The sequence below is a fragment of the Urocitellus parryii genome, chromosome 10 (genome assembly GCF_045843805.1).
Source record: "Urocitellus parryii isolate mUroPar1 chromosome 10, mUroPar1.hap1, whole genome shotgun sequence".
In the NCBI taxonomy this organism is placed as follows: Eukaryota; Metazoa; Chordata; class Mammalia; order Rodentia; family Sciuridae; genus Urocitellus; species Urocitellus parryii.
The window spans coordinates 83,396,443-83,420,376 of record NC_135540.1 but is presented as its reverse complement, the minus strand read 5'-3'; the positions used below and the strand labels follow the sequence as shown (position 1 = coordinate 83,420,376).

The window sequence follows — 23,934 nt, the reverse complement described above, 5'->3', positions numbered from 1 at the left end:
AATGCACAATATCTAAAAACCACTGGAAGGTGCTAATGCCATCCATTGGTTACTTGGCCTCTCCACCTTCAGGTCTCTTTCTTCTCACATTTAAAAGTATTTCAGTACTAATTGGGAAAAAGGTGGTCTGGAAGTCAGATGGTTGCTAGGGAGTCCTAGCTGGATTTGTTTCATTTTTGAAGACTTTCAAGGATAGTGATATCATTGGGATGTTTGGTGTCTTTTATTAAAACACTCATTTAATCCATGATAGAAATTTACATTGACATAGTCCTTCAAAACTACTTACTAAAACTTTCCAGTTTTGCACATGAGGAACCTAAAGCAGGGAAGTTAATGCCAATTAATTGACTTGCTCTGTATCACACAGGTCATTGTTAAGAGAGCTTATCTCTTTTGAGCTACCTGAGGATTCGGGAAGGGTTCAGGTTCATTTCATAATTTTTGTACATCTGAGAAGGAGCTCTTACTTGGGAGACTTTAGCTTGGTTGACATCGGATCTAGTTACTTTCTCCCTTATCTCTGATTTTGGAGGTTAATTATTCATTTAAGAGCACATAGGGTCATAGCCTGGCAGTGACTACATGACCTCAAAGTGGAGGTAATCCTAGTACCTTCTTCAGAGTTTTTGTGAAGATTAAGCATGTCTATACCTGCTGAGCACCTAGAATAGTGTCTAGAATATAGACAGGGCTCAGTAAGCGTTAGCCACTTTTATTATTATTCTTGTAATTATTCACTTCTCCACACGTTCTTTTTTGATTTATGATCTTCAACCTTCTGGAAAGTTATTTATTTTATCTGCCATAAGATGTGGAGGAAAAGAGGCAAGGAATATATTTGCAAAAAGGTTGAGTGACAAAGATATTGGGAGCTATTAGATGAGAAGAAAAGATCATAGACTCCTGAACCAAATTGCCTGTCTTCAAATGCCAATTCTGTGTAGACTTGGACATGTTTACTTAACCTCTCAGAGCTTGTTCTTTATTCATAAAATTGGGATTAAGGTTATCTACCTCATAGGGTTGTTGTGAACATTAAAGGCATTGGTATATATATATATATATAAAGTGCTTGAACAATGGCTGACACAACCACATGCTATGGAAATATTATTGGCTCCTGTCTTTTTCTCTGGGACTCCAGAGGCTCAGGATTGAGCTGAGTCAGCCCTAGGGTGATGTTTTTGAACTCATCAGTTGTTTCTTTTCCTTTCTTGATTCTTGTCTGGAGCCAGCCTGCCAGCCTCAGTGTTCCACGTGCTCCAGTGGGCTGGAGTGCTCCTCCTGCCAGCCTCCCCTGCTGATGCGGCATGGGCAGTGCGTGTCCACCTGTGGGGAAGGCTTCTACCAAGATCGCCACTCCTGTGAAGGTAAGCACTGTCGGGCTCCAGCCAGGCAGGCCACAGAGGAAGCTCGTCACCCTCACTCAACAGAGACTTGGGGCTATCAGGAGATGAAAGCTGTTTTTCAAATAGAAATGCAATGTTTAGATTGACTTGTCCCCAAGAGGACATGAGCTGGAAGCTGGGTTCCCCATGGCAGTGTTTAGGTGGTAAGAAATTTAAGAGGTAGGGCCTCATGGAAAATAATTAGGTCATGGGGACCCTACCTCTCATGAATGAATTAATGGCACCTCTTGGAGATTTGGCTCTTATGGGACTAGATCAGTACCACAAGAGTGAGAAGTTATAAAGCTAAGTCACTCATATGTGTGACTTCTTCTGCATGTGGCCTATTCCCTTTCTTCTTCTTTACCATGTTGTGATGCAGGTGGGGGCTCCTTGCCAGGATGCAGGTGCCATGCTCTTTTGATTCTCCAGCCAATAAAATCAAGGGCCAAATAAACCTTTACACATAATAAGTCACTTGGCCTCAGGTATTTTGTTATAGCAATCAATTTTTCTAAGACAGGAAGAAACTCTGAATAAGGCTTCTGATGGAATGAAAAGAATGATGAATGGAAGAGATGACACATTTGTTTTTTATAACATTATTAGATTACTCTAGTATCTATATACTTTAGTAGATTTATATGCCTAATTTTATTTTACATTTTTAATTTTGTTTTTAATTAAGATCTAGTTGAAATTCTTTTTTTTTCAAAATTCTTAATATTATTATAATCTCCAGAGGTAGAAGTGGCCATATTATAATTTAATTTACTTATACCTGAGCAATTTTTCAATAGTGATTATAACCTTGCGTATAAGTAAAACAAGTAAATGTATAAAGAATCTTTTAAATGAAGAATGGGAGAGAAAGGCCGTGGTAAAAGCCTAAAGGCAAAGAAGGGAGATAAAAGTTTGTCTTTAGAAGGATAATAGGATCTGCTCCATTTGTGTACAATGAAACAAAATGCATCCTGCTGTCATGTATAACTAATTAGAACAACAACAACAAAAAGATGTGCCCAGACCCTCAGGCCAGGTTTGTGGTAGCCGGTAAATCTGAAAATGTGGATGGTCCAGCCATCATGCCTGGGAGCTGCAGTATCTGTGCCCTGCAGCTGAGGACAGTGGATCTGTGAGGAGAATTGGAAAGTGGGCCAATCTGAGGGGCAACTGATAATGGTCCTCTTTCATGCCTTTGATGAGATTTTTTCAGGAAAATCATTTGGAGGGAAAGGAGTACAGGAGAACAAGTGCCCTGAGCTCTGCAGATGTGCAGGCTGCAGGTGCTCCATGTGGGGGTCCTAAGTGGAGGGGGCTGCTGGTTCCCTCCATCCCAGGTCATGGGTCACAGTCAGAGCCCATTGGATTATAGGAACAGTCTTGAAAGGAGACACTCCTGCTGTTTATGCCCATAGAAATATGAGGAAGAAGGGACTGTTTTGTGGCAGTCTTGTGGTGGAATGTGGAAGGAGTTTGGCTGGGGGGCTCTTTGAGATCTCTAAGTGTGACTTCTCAATCTCTGCACCCCCAGCATTCAGGGTTGCACAAAGTACTCTTTTATTGATTGAGGTAGGATAAATGAATGAATGATTCCTTCATTCCCTTGAAGGACCCTGTGGCTCCATAACTAAGCCTAAGCCATAAAGGAGAAGACAAATCTTAGTGTTTATGGTTTATCTTATTCTATTTACCTGTGATTTTAGAACGGGCTCGAATGAGCCCATAGAATAGGCTTTGTGAATGTGTAATGGCAGGACAATTTGAGTAAACTGCTGAAATTTCAATTTGATGAAATTATTGAATGTATTCCTTACTCTTTTCTTCAATCCCATCAAAGAGATCTCCTGCTAACAATCCTGTGACAGATTTGCCTTTAGAGAAGAATTCATTCCCCCCTAGATTGTTCACCTCCCGTGTATCACCTCCACCTCCTGGGATACACACATGCCACATACATTTCTTTTTTGTTCCTTTTGCCATTTTCCTTTCTCCCATGCCTAGTGTTTTAATTGGTGATGCTAATGCTGTGTTAGGGCATTTTGAAATGGGTAATGTTTCATTTGATTACTGGTTTATGTAGCTGCCTGCTTCACATTCCATCCACATATCCACACACAAATGCCTCTAGTAGAAAGTTGCTGGGAAAATTTGTTCATGCTCCCTCCAGGGAATTAAACCAATTTGCTTTAGTTCAGGCTGGTTGCATTTTTATGCATAAAATAGGGGAAAAAAACAGCAAGAGGAGAGTGGGAGAGAGACGAGAAGTAAGAGGAGAGAGAGAGAGAGAGAGAGAGAGAGAGAGAGAGAGAGAGAGAGAGAATGATCTTAAAAAATTAAAGCTAGATTTGTGATCAATTTCCAGATACATTCTTGGCACCAAGGCTGCCCAAATTATCTTTGCAAATAATGTTTCTCAGCATTGGAAATTTTTGTAACATTTGTGCTTGTGCATTTTTGTTGACTCTTCACCATTGACCTTGGAAATGGGTCAGCCAGCCAGTATTCTTTCGATACGTGCTAAACTTTTCAAAAAGAAGCCTGCCATTTTTGATACTAACACATTCTTCTGGATTGTTTTGTTTGGGCAGGGTCATTTATGCTATGACTGGGATAATTCTCTACTTTATTGACACATCAAAACCAAAAGAAAGTGAACACTGTGCTGAGAAAACTAATGAACAGAAATTACCTGATTAATATTCATGCTCACTATGTTGAATATAGGGCAGAGGGAAAAATATGGGACAGAGCCAAGTAGCACACATCCAGGGGTCTAAACAAAAGAGTATGAGTAGGTCAACCAGAGAGGGCACAAGAAAGTACTAGGCCTGCCCAAGGATCCCATCCTAAGGGGCTCTTATTTTTCCCTTTTTGCTTGAGTTTGGTGGTATAAACATGCACTCACGCATGTGCATACATGCATACACCTATGCATTTAAACATGTGTGCATTTATCAGTATTACTGCTGCATCTTGGATTAGATTAAACCAAATCATGTTGTAATTATAGGCTACATTATGCATCCCATACCAATCCCTGCTTCATCTCCCCTGCCTTCCCCAATTTTGGAGTTTGATGATTTGATCACTTTACATTATAGCTCAACATTACCCAGTTTTTTATAACAATCTAAGTCAGGGACAAAGCCATATGTAAGTTGCCTCTTCTCCATGGCAGGTAGGCCATAGAGTAATCGCCCTGTCAGGGCCCAAACTGTGCATTTCAGTCCTGGCACTCATGTTCCTGCTTTAACCTCTGTGCTTCCTATGCCACCAGCTGGATCTTGTATAGCATCCTTTTTTGCCCACTCTGTTCCAATCTTGTTGACCCTGTGTAACTTAGATCCTAGGATTGGGCTTCTGCTTTTATTCCTGCTCCCTGTCCTGTTCTGACCCATTTCCAGGAATTAAAAGCCCATCTCTTGGCCGAGCATGGTGGCACATGCCTATAAATCCCAGCAGCTCAGGAGGCTGAGATGGGAGGATTGTGAGTTCAAAGCCAGACTTGGCAATTTAGTGAGGCCCTAAGCAACTCAGTGAGAACCTGTTTCTAAATAAAATGTAATAAAAGGGCCGGGGATGTGGCGCAGTGGCTAAGTGCCACTGGGTTCAATCCCTGGTGCCAAAAAAATAAAAGAAAATAAATTAATTAATAAAAAGAAATTTAAATATCAAAGCCCATCTCTTAATCACCTGCAGCTTGATGGTCAGGCTTCAACTGTGTATGGCCATTCCTTGACCCCTCTCCCCCACCATGCCAAATGACTTTGCACCTTTCCTTCATGGCTCTTTGGTACCACTTGTCCTGGATCTATTCTTTCTCATTTTATCATCTTAGAAACTCTAGTATTAAATCTAAATTTAGATCCAGACTGTACTTTCCAGGTCTTGAGAACATTTGTCCTTGCTCATCTTGCCCCATTTTTAAACATCAACTTGTGTTCTACTTTGGTGGGACCATTGTCCTGTGCACATAAAGCCTAGTCATAAAAACCTTTAAGAAGAGCTTAAACAGCCAACAAGACATGTCATGCAAGATTAAAAGAAGTAGCTCATAAGACTAAACTTTGAATGGAGAAAGAGTAGAATTTATCTCATTTTCTCATGTGTATTAATATTTAGTTTTTCTGTTTAAAACTCAAATTATTCATAAAGGCCTAAGGATGGAGCTATGTATTCCCATAGCAAATGTTGCCTTAATTCTGCAGATCCAGGGTTGGGAGGGAGCAGGGCACAATGGTCAAAAGCTTAGGCTCTGGAGCCAAACCAGCTGGATTCTAATCTTGGCTCCATCTCCTAGATAGTCTTTTTTATTTTTCTTAATTTTTTTGTAGTTTTTTACATAGTCTTTATCTTCATGATTCAGTTGTCTATGGGTAAAACTGAAAGTCAATAATATCTGCAACGTGGCATTGCCATGAAGACTAAGTGAGTGCATTCACATATATTGTAGGAGATGGTGCGCCATACCTGGCAAGTCCTCCGTTATACATTGAAGGATCTGAATTTCTGCTTCCCATTGAACTTATTCTATGTTCCTTTCTCCAATTCCCCAATTCAGTCTCTGTTGACCACTGCACCTAGTTCTGAGGATATGAAGAGGAGTAAGATTCAGTCTTTGACTTTATAGTGATTGGCAATTGAGGTGAGTTAGCCATTGCTTGCAGAGATAGAAAACAACAATGAACCAACCCAGCAAACATCTTTGAAGTTTTTTTCTATATTTGAGTATTTTATGGCCATAGATATTGAAACCTAAAGAATCAAGACATTTAGACATTTTATGAGATCATAAAGTAAAGGATTATTTTGAATCTCCATTCTACTACTTATTTCTATATGATTCTGGGCAATTTGGTTAACTTCAATTCCTCCAACTCTAAAATGGGGATAATATTATCTACTTTACACTGTTATTATGAGGAACAGGGAAGATGTTTGAAAAGCATAAATATGCTTGGTTCATAATATGTAGACAATAAAAGGAAGCTATGGACATTAGTGAAACTATTTGTTTTTTAACCTATGGTGATAAAAACCAAATGTCTTGCATCAGTAAACAAGGAGTTTTGTGCCACTAATGTCTGATTTAAAAGAAAACATACTTTTAAATGTTATTGAGAAGGAACTATAATAAAACAGTTAACTATATTCCTTATAACTTTTTTCAAAAGTGTTCAGATTTGATAATGACATTTTGTAATTATTTGGTTTTTAGCTAAATTAGGATATATTGAGAGGGAAAGTGTGAAAGAAAACCTGTGGATTTTGCATATAGGATGCTGACCTAGTTGAGATTTTAAAGCTGTGGTTTGAGCAAAGGAACTTATAAAGTTAATTATTCGTTGGAACTATGGTTGACTGGAGCAGCCAATCATTTCAGGAAATGAAGTGCTGACCTCCTGGAGCCAGGTCCAGAGCACAGAATACTTAATGGGTTTTGGCAATCTGTTTCAGCATGCGACTTATCATGGCCTAACTGTGCCCTGGGTGGGCCTCTTGGCAAAGGCACTTGTGCAACTACTGTTCTGAAATCCTCAGCAAGAAGGAAGCCTTCCTTACACAGCTAGTCATTGTCCAGCTGGTATCCTCCATGGCTCGAGCAACGTGCCCCCAAATCAGAGCATCAGTCCCAATTTCATTGCCAGAGCATGTGTTCAGTTTGGGGGCCCAGCACATTCCCACCAGTCTGTCTTTATTAGCTTTGTTCTGTTCTTTACATCCTGTGCACTGTTCAGACCTTCTTTGGCATTCTACAGCAACCACGGTCTTTGCTGCTTCGTTGCTGACTGTTTTGTATAAGGGGATTTATTGCTTTGAGTGATACTACTGCTCATTTCTTCTGTACAGGCAACAAGTATGTATCAAGCCTCTTCTATGTTTCAGGCCCTTTTCTGGGTGCTGGGGATACAGAGTGAACCAGACAAATTCCCTGTGGTTAAGGATCTTGCTTCCTCAGTGGGAAAAGAGTGTCCTTAAATGAGTGAACAAGATCCCTTCAGATAGTTACTGTCATGTGGATTTATTACCACCAGCGCTATAATGACAGTTTTAAAAAGGAATAGAGTAGGAGGAGACCAGTTATTGGGACATGGGCATGTTTTATATGTCTGAATTTCACACAGTGCTAAGCCCATACAAGGCATTCTGGAAGACTTTTTAATGGAGAAAAATATGACGTGTCATTGCACGGAGAAGAGGAGACAGGAATATATGGGCATGCCTAGACTTTGCTTACAGGTGACCTGTCTTCCATATGGCTTCTGATAGTTACTCCTTGTCAGCAATTCCTGGCTAGGTGTGGCAGCATCAGGAAAATTGCAGAATCTCAATTTTTGTCCTTCCTTTTTATCTTTTCTTCTCTTCTTGTCCCTTGTCTTTAAAACAGTAGGGTGCTGAAAGGGTGATTTTGAAATAAATTATCATTGGAACCTGGGTAGTGTCCAGGGAATGTTTTAAGCCATGGGGAAGGGAGGACAACAGGATGCCTTTGGGGAATCTGTTTCTTGAGTAAACCAGACCCAGTGAAGTGGGGATTCCAAGTCCCCTCTCTCTTTGGGTATTCATGTACAGGATCAATAGAAGAAGGAAAAAGCAGCTGGTGATGTTTTGCTTGGGACCTTTGCTTTAGCAGGAGACTGACTGTGTTTGGCATTTGTCTGCTTATAGCCCTTTGCTTTGTGTGCCAAAGACATACATTGATAGAACAAAAGCATCACATACCACCAGAAAAAGCCTGCCACAAACACAAGGGAGTTTATCTTCCAGACAGATCTCATTCTTTATTATAAATATGAACCCCTAAATATTTCAACTATGGGCTGCAAACTTATGACAAGTCTTCTGGCTTTCTGCCCAGTTTCTGGGTCTCTCAATTATTTTAGCTAGGCCACGTGGCATCCTTTCTTTCTTCTCTTCCCCACTCTCCCCCTCCAACACTATCCCTACTCTGCCTTCCGGTCCCCTTCCATGCTGCTCGAAGAGTGAAGGGCACCTTCCTGTCATCACATCTAAGATCTGGGCAGGAAGTCTGAGAATACTCCCCATCAAAGGCTTTGCTTTGGTTGGTGGTCCCTCCTTTGGCTTTCAGTTTGCATAGACAAACAGAAGTCCTTGGAGAAGCCAATAGCCATTTAATGAACAGGGGCTAAGGGAAACTGTGGGGATAAGGGGGGACCCCAGAGAGGTTCTGCAGCTGTGGTTTGCCAGTGGTCACCAGATATTGAATGGAAGACCCAGTGAATCTAAGCCTGGTGGGCATGGCATTTGTAAACCCCTGGGGTACATCTGGGTTGTAGATCTAAGAGTGTAGGCAGAGGGGCAGGAGATATAAGGGATAACTTTGAGAATGTTCCTGGTGAGCTGATTGGCTCCCTTTATCCTCTGACTTATGAACCAATGAAGGCCCACCTACTTGTAATATCTCTCACCACGTGAACCTACCAAAGACTCCCTCAGCTTTGGTTCAAGTTGAATCTCTATAGAAGACATTGATAGAAATTCAAATCATTCAGTTGTATCCCAAGCCTGGTTAATAAATTAACTAGCTACTTACCTAGCATGTGCCTTAGGGAAGAGGACTATAAACCCCCTTCTCTTTCATTATATTTTCTCCTAAGTACCAAATAAATTCATATTATCCCCAAAAATAATTTGGAAAAGCAATAAAATATAAAGTAAAAAAAATCAGCTAAAATTCCTATCTTAAACTTGCCCAAATCACTTCTGTTAGTATTTTGGTGTCTGTATTTGTAATTTATGAATGTGTCTTTGTACGTGTGTCTGTACCCATGCACACATTTATTTTTCCAAAGAAAAATCAAATTATGGCTTCATTGCCTGCTCTCACCATGTTATTACTTATCCTTGAACAACATCTGATCGTAAAGCTGTTGTATAACTTTCTGTTTGTAGTAATGCAATCATTCATTTAGCCAATCCTCTATGTTCAATATTTGTACCTAATTAATCACTATTATAAATAACCATGATAAAATTGTGGTAAATATTTTTATTAAATTTTTAGACATTCAGATGCTAGGTCCAAATGTGTGTGTGTGTGTGTGTGTGTGTGTGTGTATACATTTTAAGCTTTCTTTCTTTATTTTTTGGTACTGGGGATTGAATTCAGGGGCACTTGACCACTGAGCCACATCCCCAGCCCTATCTTGTATTTTATTTAGAGACAAGGTCTCACTGAGTTGCTTAGCACCTTTCCTTTGCTGAGGCTGGCTTGCAATACTCTTGCCTCAGTCTCCTGAGTTACTAGGATTACAGGCGTGTGCCACCACGCCTGGTGCCATTTTAAGCTTTTTGATACATATTCACATATTGCTGTCTTTTTTAAAAGTGATATTAATTTGCACTTTTGCCAGAAATGTACAAGAGTGCCTACTTGCCACCACCCTGTCAACACCAGGTATGACAGTGCTTCTTAAATCTGTCAATGTAATTCATGTAAAATAGAACCTGCTTAACTTTTTCGTTCACTTATTTTGGGGATTTCTATGAAACAGGTTGAGTTAATCAGACTTGTCAGTTCATGGCTCATTTTCATCACTGACCTGTTCCAGGCTATTCTCTTTCTTAACAATCTGTCTGCCCCTCTGCTGATCTATTCTTTTTCTTTTCATTCCTTATTCTTACCCCTTATCTTCCCAGATCCCAGCTTACATAAGTGTTCTGGTGCCATTCAGCCTATATTTTTCTATGTGCCTGCTTTTGTTGTTGTGTATACCTATAAATGCTCATGGATATTACTGGGTGGACACTTCATTCTTTCCTTTTAGTCCTCACTAAGCACTGGGTCTGAGGTACACACATGTTGCTTCATATGTTTTGAATCCGTTGTTTAGTTGCTGCTCATCACTCAGTCTGTGCATCTCTATTTGTGAGGCTGAATATTTTTTCACGTGTTTGTATTTTTTTTTCTTTTAAATCCTGTCAAGTACTTAAGGGTTTTCAGAACACATGGAGACAAGATGTCATCATTGTAGGGTGTCAAGCCTTCTGTTGACAGAGGGAGACAGGTGGAAAGCAGAAGCACCGCCTTGTAGGGGATGGAACATTGTAGTAAACGGATCAAAAATGGTGTTCACTCAGATGTCCTCTGAACTTCTTTGAAATATGTGTGGGATCTGAGCTTCTCAGGCAACCAGTCTTGGCCTCCTGTGAGTCTCTGGATTGCAGAGGAGCAGGATGAGGGGATGGGAGAGGGGCCAGCAGTCTTCCATGCATTTGAGCCTCACCAAACTATTTTCAGTCACTTTTCAATGGGCCTTTTGTGTTAGGTAGAGATTTCAGGGAAAGAGCTTCAAGTATGAGGCTTCTGGTAAAAGGCCAGATCCCCTTTACATAGCTGCTGGAGTAATCCTCAGGGGCTCCAGGTCTTTCCTTTGTACGTGAACCCACCTTCCACACAGTCTCTTCCACCTTCTATTTTGTGCTGCACTTTAACTTCTCCCTCTAAAAGCACATTGCTTTTGACACCAGTGGAGGCAAGTTCATCAGGTCTCCCTTAAAGCACTCACAGGATGGCATACAACATTCTCTGCTTTTTCAAACACCTTTTCAGCTCATCATGTCCTCATGAATTAGGTACAACAAATATCATTCCCACTTCACAAGTCAGAAAACCAGGGAACAATGAAGTTGAGTTTTAGAAAAATTTTTCATCTGATAAGTTTCTTATTGAAAATTTGCCCACTGTCACCAGATAATACTTTGAGCATTGGCTCAAAGTGCTTCCTAGTCATTCATGAGATGAGGAAAGGTTTGATCCAAAGGCTGAGCCTGTGGCTATTCGATCTTTTGTCTGGCCTGGAAAGGCTTCTGAAAAAAATAGATTGCTTTTAAAAGGAATTCCTTTTCACACTTCCCGGAAAAGGGGCTACATTTTATTCTTAGGGAAGCACAGGTTTAAAAAGTCTTAAATACTCAAGTACAAAAGGGTTTTTTTTTTTTATTTTCAGAGTAAGGTTTCTATATAGAGCTGATGAAAGGAAAAATAATCCATTGCTTTTCATTTTTGAAATGAATTGCTTGACAAGCCAACACATGTCTTGTTTTGCTCCAGCAAAGTCAGGGGCCTTCCCAAATAAATTATCTACTGCATGTGAGATAAGATGACTTTCCCTTATTCGCCCTTTAAAAAATTTATTGCTGCAATTTTCACAATATACAATTCAAGACTTGAATGATCTGAAATGTATCGCTAAGAGAAATTATGACGAAAAGTTAGGGAGTGAACTTTTACATTTCACAAGAACCCCAAATGGAATAAAAGCCACATGTAAAATAAGCTTGCAAGAAGAGATAATCTGCAGTAGCATATGTTCAGTATTAGAAATTAGAAATCAATTGCAAAACACAGTGGGAGTATGTCATCCTGCAAAACGATAGCTCAGCATGCTCTGTGTTGAAATAAAATCCCTCTGCCATTGTACTTGGCATGGAACATGCATTTTACCCAATATGGAAGAAAGAGAAAGGCCAGCAAGGACCAGTATTGCATTTGGTACTCTATATAGATACAGCATGAATATTTATCTTCCTAAACAGACCTGGACTTCAGCATTTTTTTTTTTGCATTTTTCAAGTGCATTTTATAGTCTGGAGTTGATCTTATCATATCTTAGGACTACAACATTGTGGTTTGTTGTTTCCAGGTAGAAGGATACTGAAAGGATGGATTTCCTGTAGCCAATTAAAAAATCCACTGTGCATTCATTTGGCATATATTTAATGAGTCCTGACTGTGTACTAGGTATCAATCTGAACACTGTGAGGGCTTCATATGACTAAAACATGGTCCCCATTTGGGAAGTTACTATGTTCCACTGCATGGGATTGATTTGCAAAGAAATAGTACAAAATGGAAAATACCATAAGAGAGGCATGGATAAAATGCTGCAGGAACATAGAGACAGGAGTAACTAACTTTGTTTAGAAACTTTCAGCAAAGCTTCGCAGAGGCAGTAAAAACTTAGGAGGCCTCTGGAGTGTAAGAGGATTACAAAAGCTAAGGAAGGAGGCAGAGAGAATGATTTAGGTGGGTGAATCCTGGTAGTGGATCCAGAACCCAAGAACAGGCATGTGCATGTTTATGAGCCCTTGTCCCCTGGAATCAGCGTGGGGAGGGTAGCAGAAGAAGGGCTAGAAAGTATAGTAATGATCAGTTTGTGAGGGGCCTGAATGCCTTCCCCAACTCTGTATTTACAGAGGCAGTCCTGCTCATCTTTTGGTTCCTGATTTGATACTTAACACCAAGGGTAATATTAAAATATTTAACAGGAAGCATAGCAGATTCAAATTAGTCAGAAGGTCAGGCTTCTCAGACTCTCTTCTGCATAGGACCTTTTGCTTGCTGGACGTGGTATGGATAGGCCAGGGATCCCAGGAAGAAGTTAGAGTATCAGGGAAAGGTGCTTAAGGGTGACAGACATGTACCAACCAGTTTGGAGGTATTTCACTATTTTAGCAGCCAGTGTAGGTGAGTGCACAGCCATCAAGCCAGTCACCAAAGATCCAGGGAACTGTGCTTTCATTTCTTGTCTCTTCTGCAATCCCTGGACAAAGATGACTTCATCCTCTAAAGATATCTTGAGCTAACCATGTCCTCTCCCTACTGCCTGAATGAACTCTCTAAAAAAGCAGAACTGATTAAAGCTTTTCTAGGAGATGAGGTTCAAGGCCCTTACTTGGACCTCTTGACCTTGGTGATCTGGCCTCTGCTGTCTTCAAAGCCTCACTGTCCAAAGGATCATCATTCCTTTGGACAATTACTCCCCACTGCCATGTGCACAATGCCCCAGTGTGTCCAGGTGATGGAGTGTGGCAGGTGTTCCTGCAGTGGGCCTCAGGTAAATGGCTTACCTGGAGCTGGTGGGAAGCCCCCTGCAGGCTAGCACAGAGCCTGGTACATGGTAGCTGCTTCTGTCACAGGTTGATAGATCTGCCTGACAGACCTTCTTAGAAATGAGATCAGGCTTTATGTTTGTTTAGTTGGTTAGGTAACTTTGAGTGAAGCCAAGGCATGAACAGTGACAGATACCTCAGATGATGATGGCAGTGAGTAATCAAGGGTAGCTGAATAAATGAGTGGCATATTTTATGTATGCTAAAGGTGCAGTTTGTTACCGAGATCCTTGCATCCACATTTTTAATTGTAATGCAATCCCAGCTGCTTATCCCAAATATGAACAGAATTCTGGTGCAACCTTTATAAGATATAAAGGAGTTGAATATAAATGAAGTCACTCAAGAGATGTTTAATGCACCAAGCACTGTGCTCTACACAGAGTTAACAAACTAGAAATGGGCTCTGCCTTCTTCAAGCTTGCAGTCTCTTGATAGAACCAGATAATAAGTAAGGAAACTTTTTTCCATCTCTCTATCCCACCAAATTAGTCCAAGCTATCCTCATGACTCACCTAGACCACAGGTAGTCTTCCTGCTTACCTGCACATCCTGACCCTCTCTCCATGACAACCAGAGGGATCTTTGAAAATATAAGTGAGTAGTGTGGCTCTTGAATGAACCCATTAGTGACTTCAAGTTAGGATTCAATGCCTAATTCCTTGTGGTTTTCAAGGTTAAGTTTGATCAGCCCTCTGCATGTGGCTCCAACCCTTAATGGTACCACTGTGCCCGACAGTGTCCCAGCAGCTCCAACCACCAGGGCAGACTTCATTTCCCTGAACACCTGAACTCCTTCCATTCTCAAGAATGTTGCTGTGCTGTTCTCTGATTCTCCCCATAGCTGCTCACTTCCCATACTTCAGATCTATGAAGTGGGCCCCACCACCCACACCACAGTTACTCTTTATGGCAGAGTGTTCCTAGCATTTAACAAAATTAGTAATTATCTTTAAATTTGTTGAGGAGAAAAATTGTCTGAAATTAAGACTTTCTTGTGCAATTTAGAACTGAGAGAAGAGGATTGGATCTTGAAGTTTACAATGTAGGTACCCTATCATCTGCCTGGAAAAGGGATTCCTAATTAAATTGCTAAGGTATGATTACCAAGTCACTTACCAGCAGCAAACACATTCATTCACTCTACCAATTTTGATCAGAATCAATGCCTCTGCAAAATAGGTTGTGCTCCATTGTGAAGCAAGCATTTAAGAAATTAGGATGTATTAACCAAAGTATAGGTGGATTTAGCTATACAGCCAGCTTGCCAATTCTGAAAATATTCAATTAGTTAGTTTATGCTTTGCTTTGTAGAAGTAATAAGGTAAAGAGCAAGTATGAATGGTAATAATAATAAAGCCCAAATGTTGGAAGAGAAGAAAATTGTAGAATGTTAAACCATTGAGTCCCAATTTTTCTGTTCTGTGAATATTTCTACAAAAGCAAGACAGGTACATTAAGATAGGTCAGAAATCATAATCTATAGTGTAGATATGTACACCCATATAATTATTTCAATTAGTGTATTGTAATATAATTATGTTCTTACCATATAATTACATATTTTTATCCATGTTTCATACCTGGTATGTGGGACAAAATGGGTGAAGGGAACAACTGTAGTCTTGGAGCAACCTATGGTTGAAAACCAAAGGCATAAGAAAGAAGCAGACCTCATGAATCCTTCAGATTCATGTACAGGGTAGACATTATGGCAGGAAAAGTGCGGATGAAAGTTGTGAGGAAAGACAGAAGCTAGTGGGGGACAAGGGTTGGGGAGGGAGAGAGAGAGGACCCAGATACCAAGAAGTTCTCCATCCTTAAAAGGTCTAATGGTGGAGGTGTTGAAGGGTTATACTGTTGACACTCTGCTGTGTGATTTTAAAAGTCGAGGGATGCAGGGCCATCTGATTTCATTAAACAGTCCCATTTGTGCCTAGAAAATGATGATTTCCTGCCCTGTGACTCCCAGTACTCCAAACCCCCACTCTCCTGTTCCACATCTCTTAGCGATCATTTCCTGAAGTCATCCTCCTGGTCATAGTTTGCTTTTTTATCAACCTCCCCCTACCCCACGTGCTGAGTGGGGAGGTTCATTTCTCCTGAGGTGTACCTAGTTGCATTACAGTCCAGGAACCAAGGAGCCAATCAACAGCCTCCTTGTAAATCCAAACCTCTAAAAGAAAAGTGACCTGCAGTCATTGTTCACTGATTTTGCTCTTTACCTGCAGGCTGTCATGAGTCCTGTGCACGCTGCTGGGGCCCCACAGAGAAGCACTGTGTGGCCTGCAAAGATCCCCTGCAAGTGCTGCGAGATGGCATCTGTGAGAACAGCTGTGGTGATGGTTTCTACAACAGGAAGGGGACCTGTGTTGGTAAGTGCCGGGCGGAGATGCCAAGCATCTTTTCCTTTTCCAGCATCCCTTGTATTCAAGTCATAGCACGGATAACCAATGTTTCTGTGGCTCATTGAGTACGTGAATGGTTGCTGACACTGACTTTGCTTTGGTAGTTTGAAACTGCTAAGTGGGATCTCCTTTCACTGCCCTGACAGTGATGACGTTTTCATTTCAGCCTCATTCAGCAGAGGAAGACATCGAGGCCCAGGCTGCCTGCTCATAAGCCACAGCTATAGGAGAGGAGCAGGGTTCCTACTCATGCCTTGCTTTCCCCCAAACCTAAATTCTGTCAATGCAAGACCACCCTCTGTATAGCCAAGGGCAGACCCACCTGTGGTGTTGGTGCCACTGACTTGAAGCTATAGCATCATTGTCATTCCACCTTTAACACCTGTAGCATAACAAGAGTTAACCCAGCATAGTGCTTCCTCATGCCATGTATAGGAACCCCTGAAAGGGAGGAAGTATGGGGGAAGGCATGGCTTTGGAAAGTTACTTCATATTTCTGCATTATCAATTTCTCACTTATAGAGTGGGGATAATAGTAGCATCTGTGGTAGACAAAAAGACCCCAAAGATCTCCATGTTCTAATCACCAGATTAGTGCTACCTTAGATGGCAAAAAGGACTTTGCAGGTATAATTAAGTTTAAAGATCTTGCGATGGGAATATTACTTTGGATTATGGGGGTGAGCAATATATAATTACAATGGTTCTATAAGAGGAAGGCAGCACAGATGAGAGGGAAAAAAAAAGTCAGAATAGAACCAGAGGTCAAGCTTGAGAGATGCAAGGAAGGAGCCATGAACCTGCAGTGTGGCTTTAGAATCCACAAAGGGCAAGGGAATTGATTCTGCTCTGGAGCTTCCATAAGGTATTACATCTCTGTTGACTCTGGATTTTAGGACTTTCTAACCCTAGAACTCTAAGATAATATATTTGTGTTGTTTTAGTCAAAAAGTTTGTGGTAATTTGTTACAGCAGCAATTGGAAACTGATATGCACTCAGCTCAGAAGGCTGTTGAGAGGATTGAGTTAATGTATGCAAAGCACTTAGAATGTTTCTGGGCAGAGTGTTCTGTCAGTATTTGGTGTTTAATCTTCACAACTTCATGCAATAAACATTATCATTCTCATTTTCCTGGTGAGGTCATGGAAGGTAAGAAACTTGCCTCCAGTCATCGGACTTATAATGGGCAGAATGGAATTTAAACTTAGATTTTCTGGCTCTAGGTCATAAATGTCCTTGAACTGCTACTGCTAGCTGTCATGTGGCATTGCCTTATGCACCTCTGCTCATTTCCCCCCCTTTTCCTTTTCATTCTTTTTTCTTCTTCCTTTCCTCCTCTTTCTTCCTTGTCTGCCCTGGCAGTCTAGGTGAATCAGCTGCCCCTATGGACGTTGCTAGGTCCACAGGGAGCATTCTGACAATAAATGAAAGGTTGGAGTTGCACTTACTGTGATGCCCATACTTATAGAAAGACCATGATGACTTTCTTTTCATAACTAAGTCCACTAAATCAATTAAAATGTGCAGCCCATAAAACTTGCTTGACTTATTGTCCTCATTTGTTCACTGAGCTGGGCAACAGCAAAAATGAGATGATCTTTGGGACTTGACAGATCCACTTGTCTTAGGGAAGAGAGAGAGCCCTTACAGCTGCTTGCTTAATGCTGTGGAGAGATCTATCAGCTTTGCTGGTGTGAAAAATCTCACTTGGTATGGATGAGTCACAGGTGCTTTCCTGTGGATTTGAGAGAGAAGAGGAAAGAAAGGCCAGGCTGCCATTAGCTTGAGCAAGCTAATCTTTTTCTGCCACCATCACTTTCCTGCTCAATTAAGCCAGATGTATTCTCTAAAGGTCGACAGATGTCAAATTTGCAGCCAATCTAAGGGCCTAAAGGCATTTACCCTTTAAGTCCCCAAGGAGGCTGGTTACTGTCACTAACAGAGGAGCAGGTGACACTGACCTGCCATTATCAGGACTGAGAAAGCAACTCTTGCTGGTGAAGTGTTGTATTCTAGAGAAGAAATAGTTAGTGTGAACCTTGGGGCAGTGAGGGATGGGAATCTGCTTGGGTTAAGAGGTTGAGTGAAGAAAGCCAGGGCTCCTTGTAGCCTGGAAGAATTTAAAAAGACTAATGAACAGTGGCTTAGAGAAAGAGAGTACACATCTGAAATGCTATCTGTATATATTTTGGAAAGTGTCAGAAAACTTGTAGACAGGAGGACAGAACTGATATTAATCAGGCAACTCATCATTCTCAACAAGTAATTACTGGACACATACCATGAGCTTAGCACCTTGCAAGAGTTTGTGATGCCATTGGTATTGACCCGTGCACCTGTTAATAGAGAAAACTGGAGCTTACTTACACTCCGCAGAAATTGTTAGACTTCTCTAAGTTGATATCCAATGACCTCAGAAATGTTCCCCATAAATGTTTTCTGAAACAACACTAAGGGTGGATATGATCAAAGTATGTTATTTGCATGTATGAATAAGCCACAAAGAAACCCATTATTCTATAAAACTAAAATACACTAATAAAAAAAAATAGAAAACAAAACAATGGTGAACCAAGTTGCTGATTGCTATCAGAATGTTAATTAAGACATTGGATGCTGATAATGGTGACTTATTTCCAATTCAGATTAGCGATATTCAAGATAAAGACTGGCTGGGTCTGGTTTAATCATTTATAGCCAACCAGCCCATATCAGCTGAAATCCCAAAGTTGAATGCTGAGAAAAATCCAGCATAGCCTGTTAGAAAGGGCAATGTGCAGTACCCAGGTTCCTCTATGATACCTGTCTTGGATTTTAGAAATAATATTAGACATAAAGGGTGGGATAATACAAAGGATAAACCTCCTCATTCTTTCAAGTCCTTGTGCTTTTTTTTTTTTTTTTTTGTACCAGGGATTGAACTCAGGGGCACTCGACCACTGAGCCACATCCCCAACTCTATCTTGTATTTTATTTAGAGACAGGGTCTCACTGAGTTGCTTAGTGCCTCGCTTTTGCTGAGGCTGGCTTTGAACTCTCGATCCTCCTGCTTCAGCCTCCCGAGCCAGTGGGATGACAGGCGTGCGCCACCACACCCGACCTTATTTGTACTTTTAAGAAGGTCTTTTCTTACTCTAGCTAACATGGTAAATCAAATTCAGAAGTTTTGTTAGCTATTCTCTCTCTCTTTCCATCCCCTCTTTCTCTCTCCATCCTTCCTGTCTCCTCTCCTTTTTTTTCTTTTCTTTTATCCTCATTTCCCTTCCTTACTCAGGCAATCACTTTAATTTTTAAAACTATTTTATGTTTATATTAGCTGGTTATTTTTGTTCTGAGGGCCGACATATTTAATTTCCTTAAATATTATCATGTTGTAGAGTTTATGCTGGTCTCTGATTCTCTTACATTATATTTTTAAGATTCACCCATATTGTTATATTATCTGGCCCTCCACTTTTCACGGCTGCTTAGAACTCCTGTGTGTATACCCACACTATCCAGTCTGCCAGTGATAGACTGCCTCCATTCCCTCTATCTGCATGCCATCACTAGAGAGTGACAGAAAACAACCTTGAAACCATCACTTTATGAGTTGGTCTGGGAGGTTCCCTGGGATTTTATACCCTGGAGCAGAATTGTTGGTTTCTTGACTCTCCGTATTCTTTGTTTGATGAAGTTGCTCTCCATAATAGCTGTTCCATTTACACCCCCCAAAATGAGGATTCTCTCATCTCCCTATCTTTGCCACCATTTGAAGTCATTGAGCTGATTTTTTTCTGCTTAGTAGGTAGAAAGGGCCACTTAATTAAATTATCATATTTTTTATTATTAATACAAGTATATCTAACTCCTGTTGGATTTTGCATTTTCTCTCATCAGTGGGTTTTCAGTTTGCTTTTCCTATTGCTATATTGACTTTGCTATCTTTTATGAATTTCCTTATATATTATATATATTAACTCTTTTCACCTTTAAATATTCAAAATTTCCCATCCTCTTCTCTTTTAACTTTGAATGTGATGTCCATTGTTAAACAGAAATTTTTATCATTGTTTTTGCTTGAAAGTTTGATTTTGAGTTTTGGTTTAATGAGGTCTATTCATTTTTCTCCTATCAGTTTGACAATTTTGTCTTAATGTAGGTTGTCAGTCCACAGGGAGTTCGCTCATGTATCTGGGTTTAGGAAGGGATTTGTTTTGATTTTTCTTTATTTTGTTTTCCAGTTTTGTGAACATTATCTATTCATTCAATCTTACCATCTCTGTTTATCTTTATTTTGTATATTAAGCTTCCACATGCACATGGGTTGGGCTGAGCTATTCTGTAGTCTAGATTTCTGTTCTTATATCACTATCACACTCTTATGAGTTTTTATTGCTTTTGTACTGTTTCAGTATCTGATTAGGAAAATTTCTCCTTTCTTCTTCAAATTTGACTTAGCTGTTCATGGACATTAAAGTACATTTATTGAATTCCTGAGAAAATTCGTCTTGCATTTCTATTGATATTATATTGAAGTTCTAGATTACTTTGTAAATTTAAACATGATAGTTAAGAAGATGTCTTAACTATCATGTTTAAATTTACAAATTACCTTGAAAGTATTCATTCAGATTGTTTTACTATTTAGTATGTTATATTTTCATTATTGGTTAATAACTAATCTATAATTCTTTACTTCTAGGAAATTCCATAAAGCTAACAGGTTATTCAGTTTTGTTGAGATAACTATTTTAGAATTAGGAACTTTACAAGCTTTTATGGGGCCTAAGCAGGGAGAGTGCTTTTCAGATTCATTTTTGTTTCTTTGTTCCAGTCATGAGTTGAGGGGTGATTTCCTTTTTCCTAATATTAAAGCCTTTGCTTTATCCCATTTGCTGAAATTATCTTATTCATTTGCTTCTACAGAGATGCTGAATTCTCCAACATGCAGGATGGGCCAGTTGGCCCCATCTCCTAGCATCTTTTTACTCAGTTCTTGAGATTATTTTTTAGGACGTTAGCAGAGTATAGGTGGACTAAGGAAACAGAATGAATCTCTGCAGTTCTCTCTTGTTGAAACATTCTCTGTATGAAGAAGGCCACTTAGTTTGTTTTGAAAGAAGTGAGTCAGTGTGGGGGAGAAGGTGGAGTCCTGGACTGGCTTGCAGCCCTGCTTGCCTGCGCCTCCTTCTCTGCTCTGACCAAGGATGGTCTCTCCACCTGCACTTTTTCTTTTGAGAATTTTTTGAGACAAGGTTTTGCTAAGTTGCTGAGGCTGGCTTCAAATTTGTGATCCTCCTGCCTCTGCCTCCCAACTCGCTGGGAATACAAACTTGTGCCACCACGCCTGGATCCCACGTGCACTTTGGAATATGCAGTCCTGTTTTTACCTAGGTAGCCATTTTGCTAATCATTCAGATTTCTAAAGATCACCTTTCCAGTGTCTATACCTGTCTTGAATTTTTAAAATGTTACAGTGACTCAAGAACCCCTGGCCTTTTAAATTATTTTTCTCCCTGTCCCCTTTCATTCATAGTATTTAAAGGAGCACTTTACAGTGAATGACAGCTTTCACTTTTGTTCTGTCCAGGGACTCTTCTGGAAGGAGTGGCACACGTGATCCAAAGCTCGGTTTCTAAGTGCGGTAGAACCTTTTTAGATGTGATTGATCCTTTCTGCATTGTTAGGGACTTTCCTCTTGAGACTTCCCCCCTTGACATCTCAGCCATTAGTAGTTCCTTCTTTGTCTTCTATCATTGGGTCATTTCTTCTTGGTCATTTTTACAGAAGAAAATCTTCTTATCTTCTCTTGCATGCTTTTCCTGAATTAGTCAACAAATTTCTGCTCTCAACAACTATTTATATGTGATGAACTTTAGATCTCTCTCTTGAGTCTAGAACTAAAATCAGACTCCTTACTGGACCCCACCTATCCCAAAGTGTGCTCCTCATAATCCTTCATACCTACATTCACAAATGGCACCTCTTGTCCCCCAAGACAGACTCCTGGAAGCCATATGAGACATCTCTCTTTCATAGCTTTCAAATATATCCTTCACAGCCTTGCCTCAACCCCTAATCATCTTGTTCCATGCACCTTGCCAAGATCTTTCAACTGTGTCCCCAATATTCTTCCTCATCCCTTCTAGCTATTCTCCATATTGAAAGCCAAAGTGGCCTTTCTTTTTTCTCTCCCTATTTTTTATTGGTGCATTATAGTTGCACATAATGGTGGGATTCTTTATTTCATGTTTGCACACACACAATATACAACATAATTTGGCCAATATCACTCCCCAGGATTTCCCCTTTACCCTCTACTCCCTCCTTTCCCTTGTCCCTACTCTACTGATCTCCCTTCCATTTTCATGAGGCCCACTCCACAAATTTTCTCTTTTTCCTCTTTAGCTTCCACATAGGAGAGAAAACATGTGACCCTTTAGCCTCTGAGTTTGTCTTATTTTGCTCAACATAATGTTCTCAATTCCGTCCATTTTCATGAAAACTCCATTGTGTTTATATACCTCATTTTCTTTATCCACACATCCATTGATGAACACCTAGACTGGTTCCATGGTTTGGCTATTGTGAATTGTGCTGCTATAAACGTGTGTATGCATGTATTGCCCAAGTATGCTGACTCTAGTTATTTAGGATAAATACTGAGAAGTGCTATCGCTGTGTTGTTTAGGGGTTCTGTTCCTAATTTTTGGAGGAATGTCCATACTGATAGCCATAGTGGCTGTACTAATTTCCAGTCCCACCCAACAGTAAAACGTGATCCTTTTTCTCTACATCCTCTTCATCATTTATTATTGTTTGAATTCTTGATGACTGCCATTCTAATGGGAGAAAGAAGACATCTCAGTGCCACTTTGGTTTACATTTCCTAATTGCTAACAGTGTTGGAAATGTTTTCCTTTATTTGTTAGCCATTTGTATTTCTTCCTTTTAGAAGTGTCTGTTTAGTTCATTTACCCATTTATGAATTGGGTTGTTTATTTTTGGGGTGTAAAGTTTTTTGAATTTTTTATATATATTCTAGATATTAATCCTCTGTCAAAGTGGTAGCTAACAAAGATTCTTCTCCCATTCTGTAGGTTCCCTCTTCACATTCTTAATTGCTTTTTTTGCTGTTCAGAAGCTTTATAATTTGATGATATCCCACCGATTAACTCTTGGCATTATTTCCTGAGCTTAGGGGTTCTGTTGAGAAAGTCATTACCTGCACCTGTATGTTGGAGTGACTCTATGTTTTCTTCTAAGAGTTGCATAGTTTCTGGTCTAATTTCTAGTTCTTTGAATCACTTTGAGTTCACTTTTGTGCAGGATGTGACATAAGGATCTAATCTCATTCTTCTACCTATGGATAATTTCCCAGCACCATTTGTTTAAAAGGCTATCTCTTCTCCAGTGTTTGTTTTTGGCACCTCCTTCAAAGATTAGAAGACTGGATCTGTGTGGGTATGTCTTTTGAGTATTCTGTTCTATACCCTTGGTCTATGTTTCTTTTTTTATGCCAGCACCATTCATTTTTTGTTACTATAGCACTGTAGCATCATTTGAAGTCAGGTTACTGATACCGCCAGCTTTTTTTTTTTTTTTTTGGCTTAGAATTACTTTGATTATTCTGGGTCTTTGATTCTTCTAAATGAATTTTAGGACTTTTTTTATGTTCTGGGAAGAACACAAATGTCAGTTGTATTTTGATAAGGATTGCACAAAACTATATATTGCTTTTGGTATTATATCCATTTTTAACAATATTAATTCTGTCTATCCATGAACATGGGAGGCCTTTCTATCTTCTTGTGTCTTCTTCCATGTTCTGTTGTTTTGATTGTTGGGGGCTTTCACCTCCTTGGTTAGATTTATTCCTAGGATTTAAAAAAAAAAATTGTGTTTTTTTTTTCTTTTTTGAGGCAATGTAAATGGGATTGATTTCCTGATTCTTTCTCAGCAGATTCATTACTGGCGTATAGGAACACTATTGATTTTTATATGTTCATTTTGCAACCTGCTACTTTGTTTAATTTGTTTATTAGCTCTACAGTCTTCTGTGGAGCTTTTTGGACCTTCTAAGTATAGGATCATATTATATGCAAACAGTGATAATTTTACTTCTTTGTTTCCTATTTTTATTCCTTTTATTTCCTTGTCTAATTTCTCTGGCTAGGATTTTTAGTGCCACATTAAATAGAAGTGGTGAGAATTGACATCCTTGTCTTTTTCC

The 23,934-nt window shown here is 39.9% G+C and overlaps 1 protein-coding gene across 1 annotated transcript in view; it reads left to right on the top strand.

Moving 5' to 3' along the window:
* Nucleotides 1–23,934, top strand: part of Fras1 (Fraser extracellular matrix complex subunit 1) — a 267,670-nt gene that overhangs the window by 38,571 nt on the left and 205,165 nt on the right. Inside the window, exons 13-14 of the mRNA XM_026403132.2 lie at nt 1,239–1,373; nt 15,542–15,685. Of these exons, the coding sequence (XP_026258917.2) occupies nt 1,239–1,373; nt 15,542–15,685 (279 nt within the window). The remainder of the gene's footprint in view (nt 1–1,238; nt 1,374–15,541; nt 15,686–23,934) is intronic.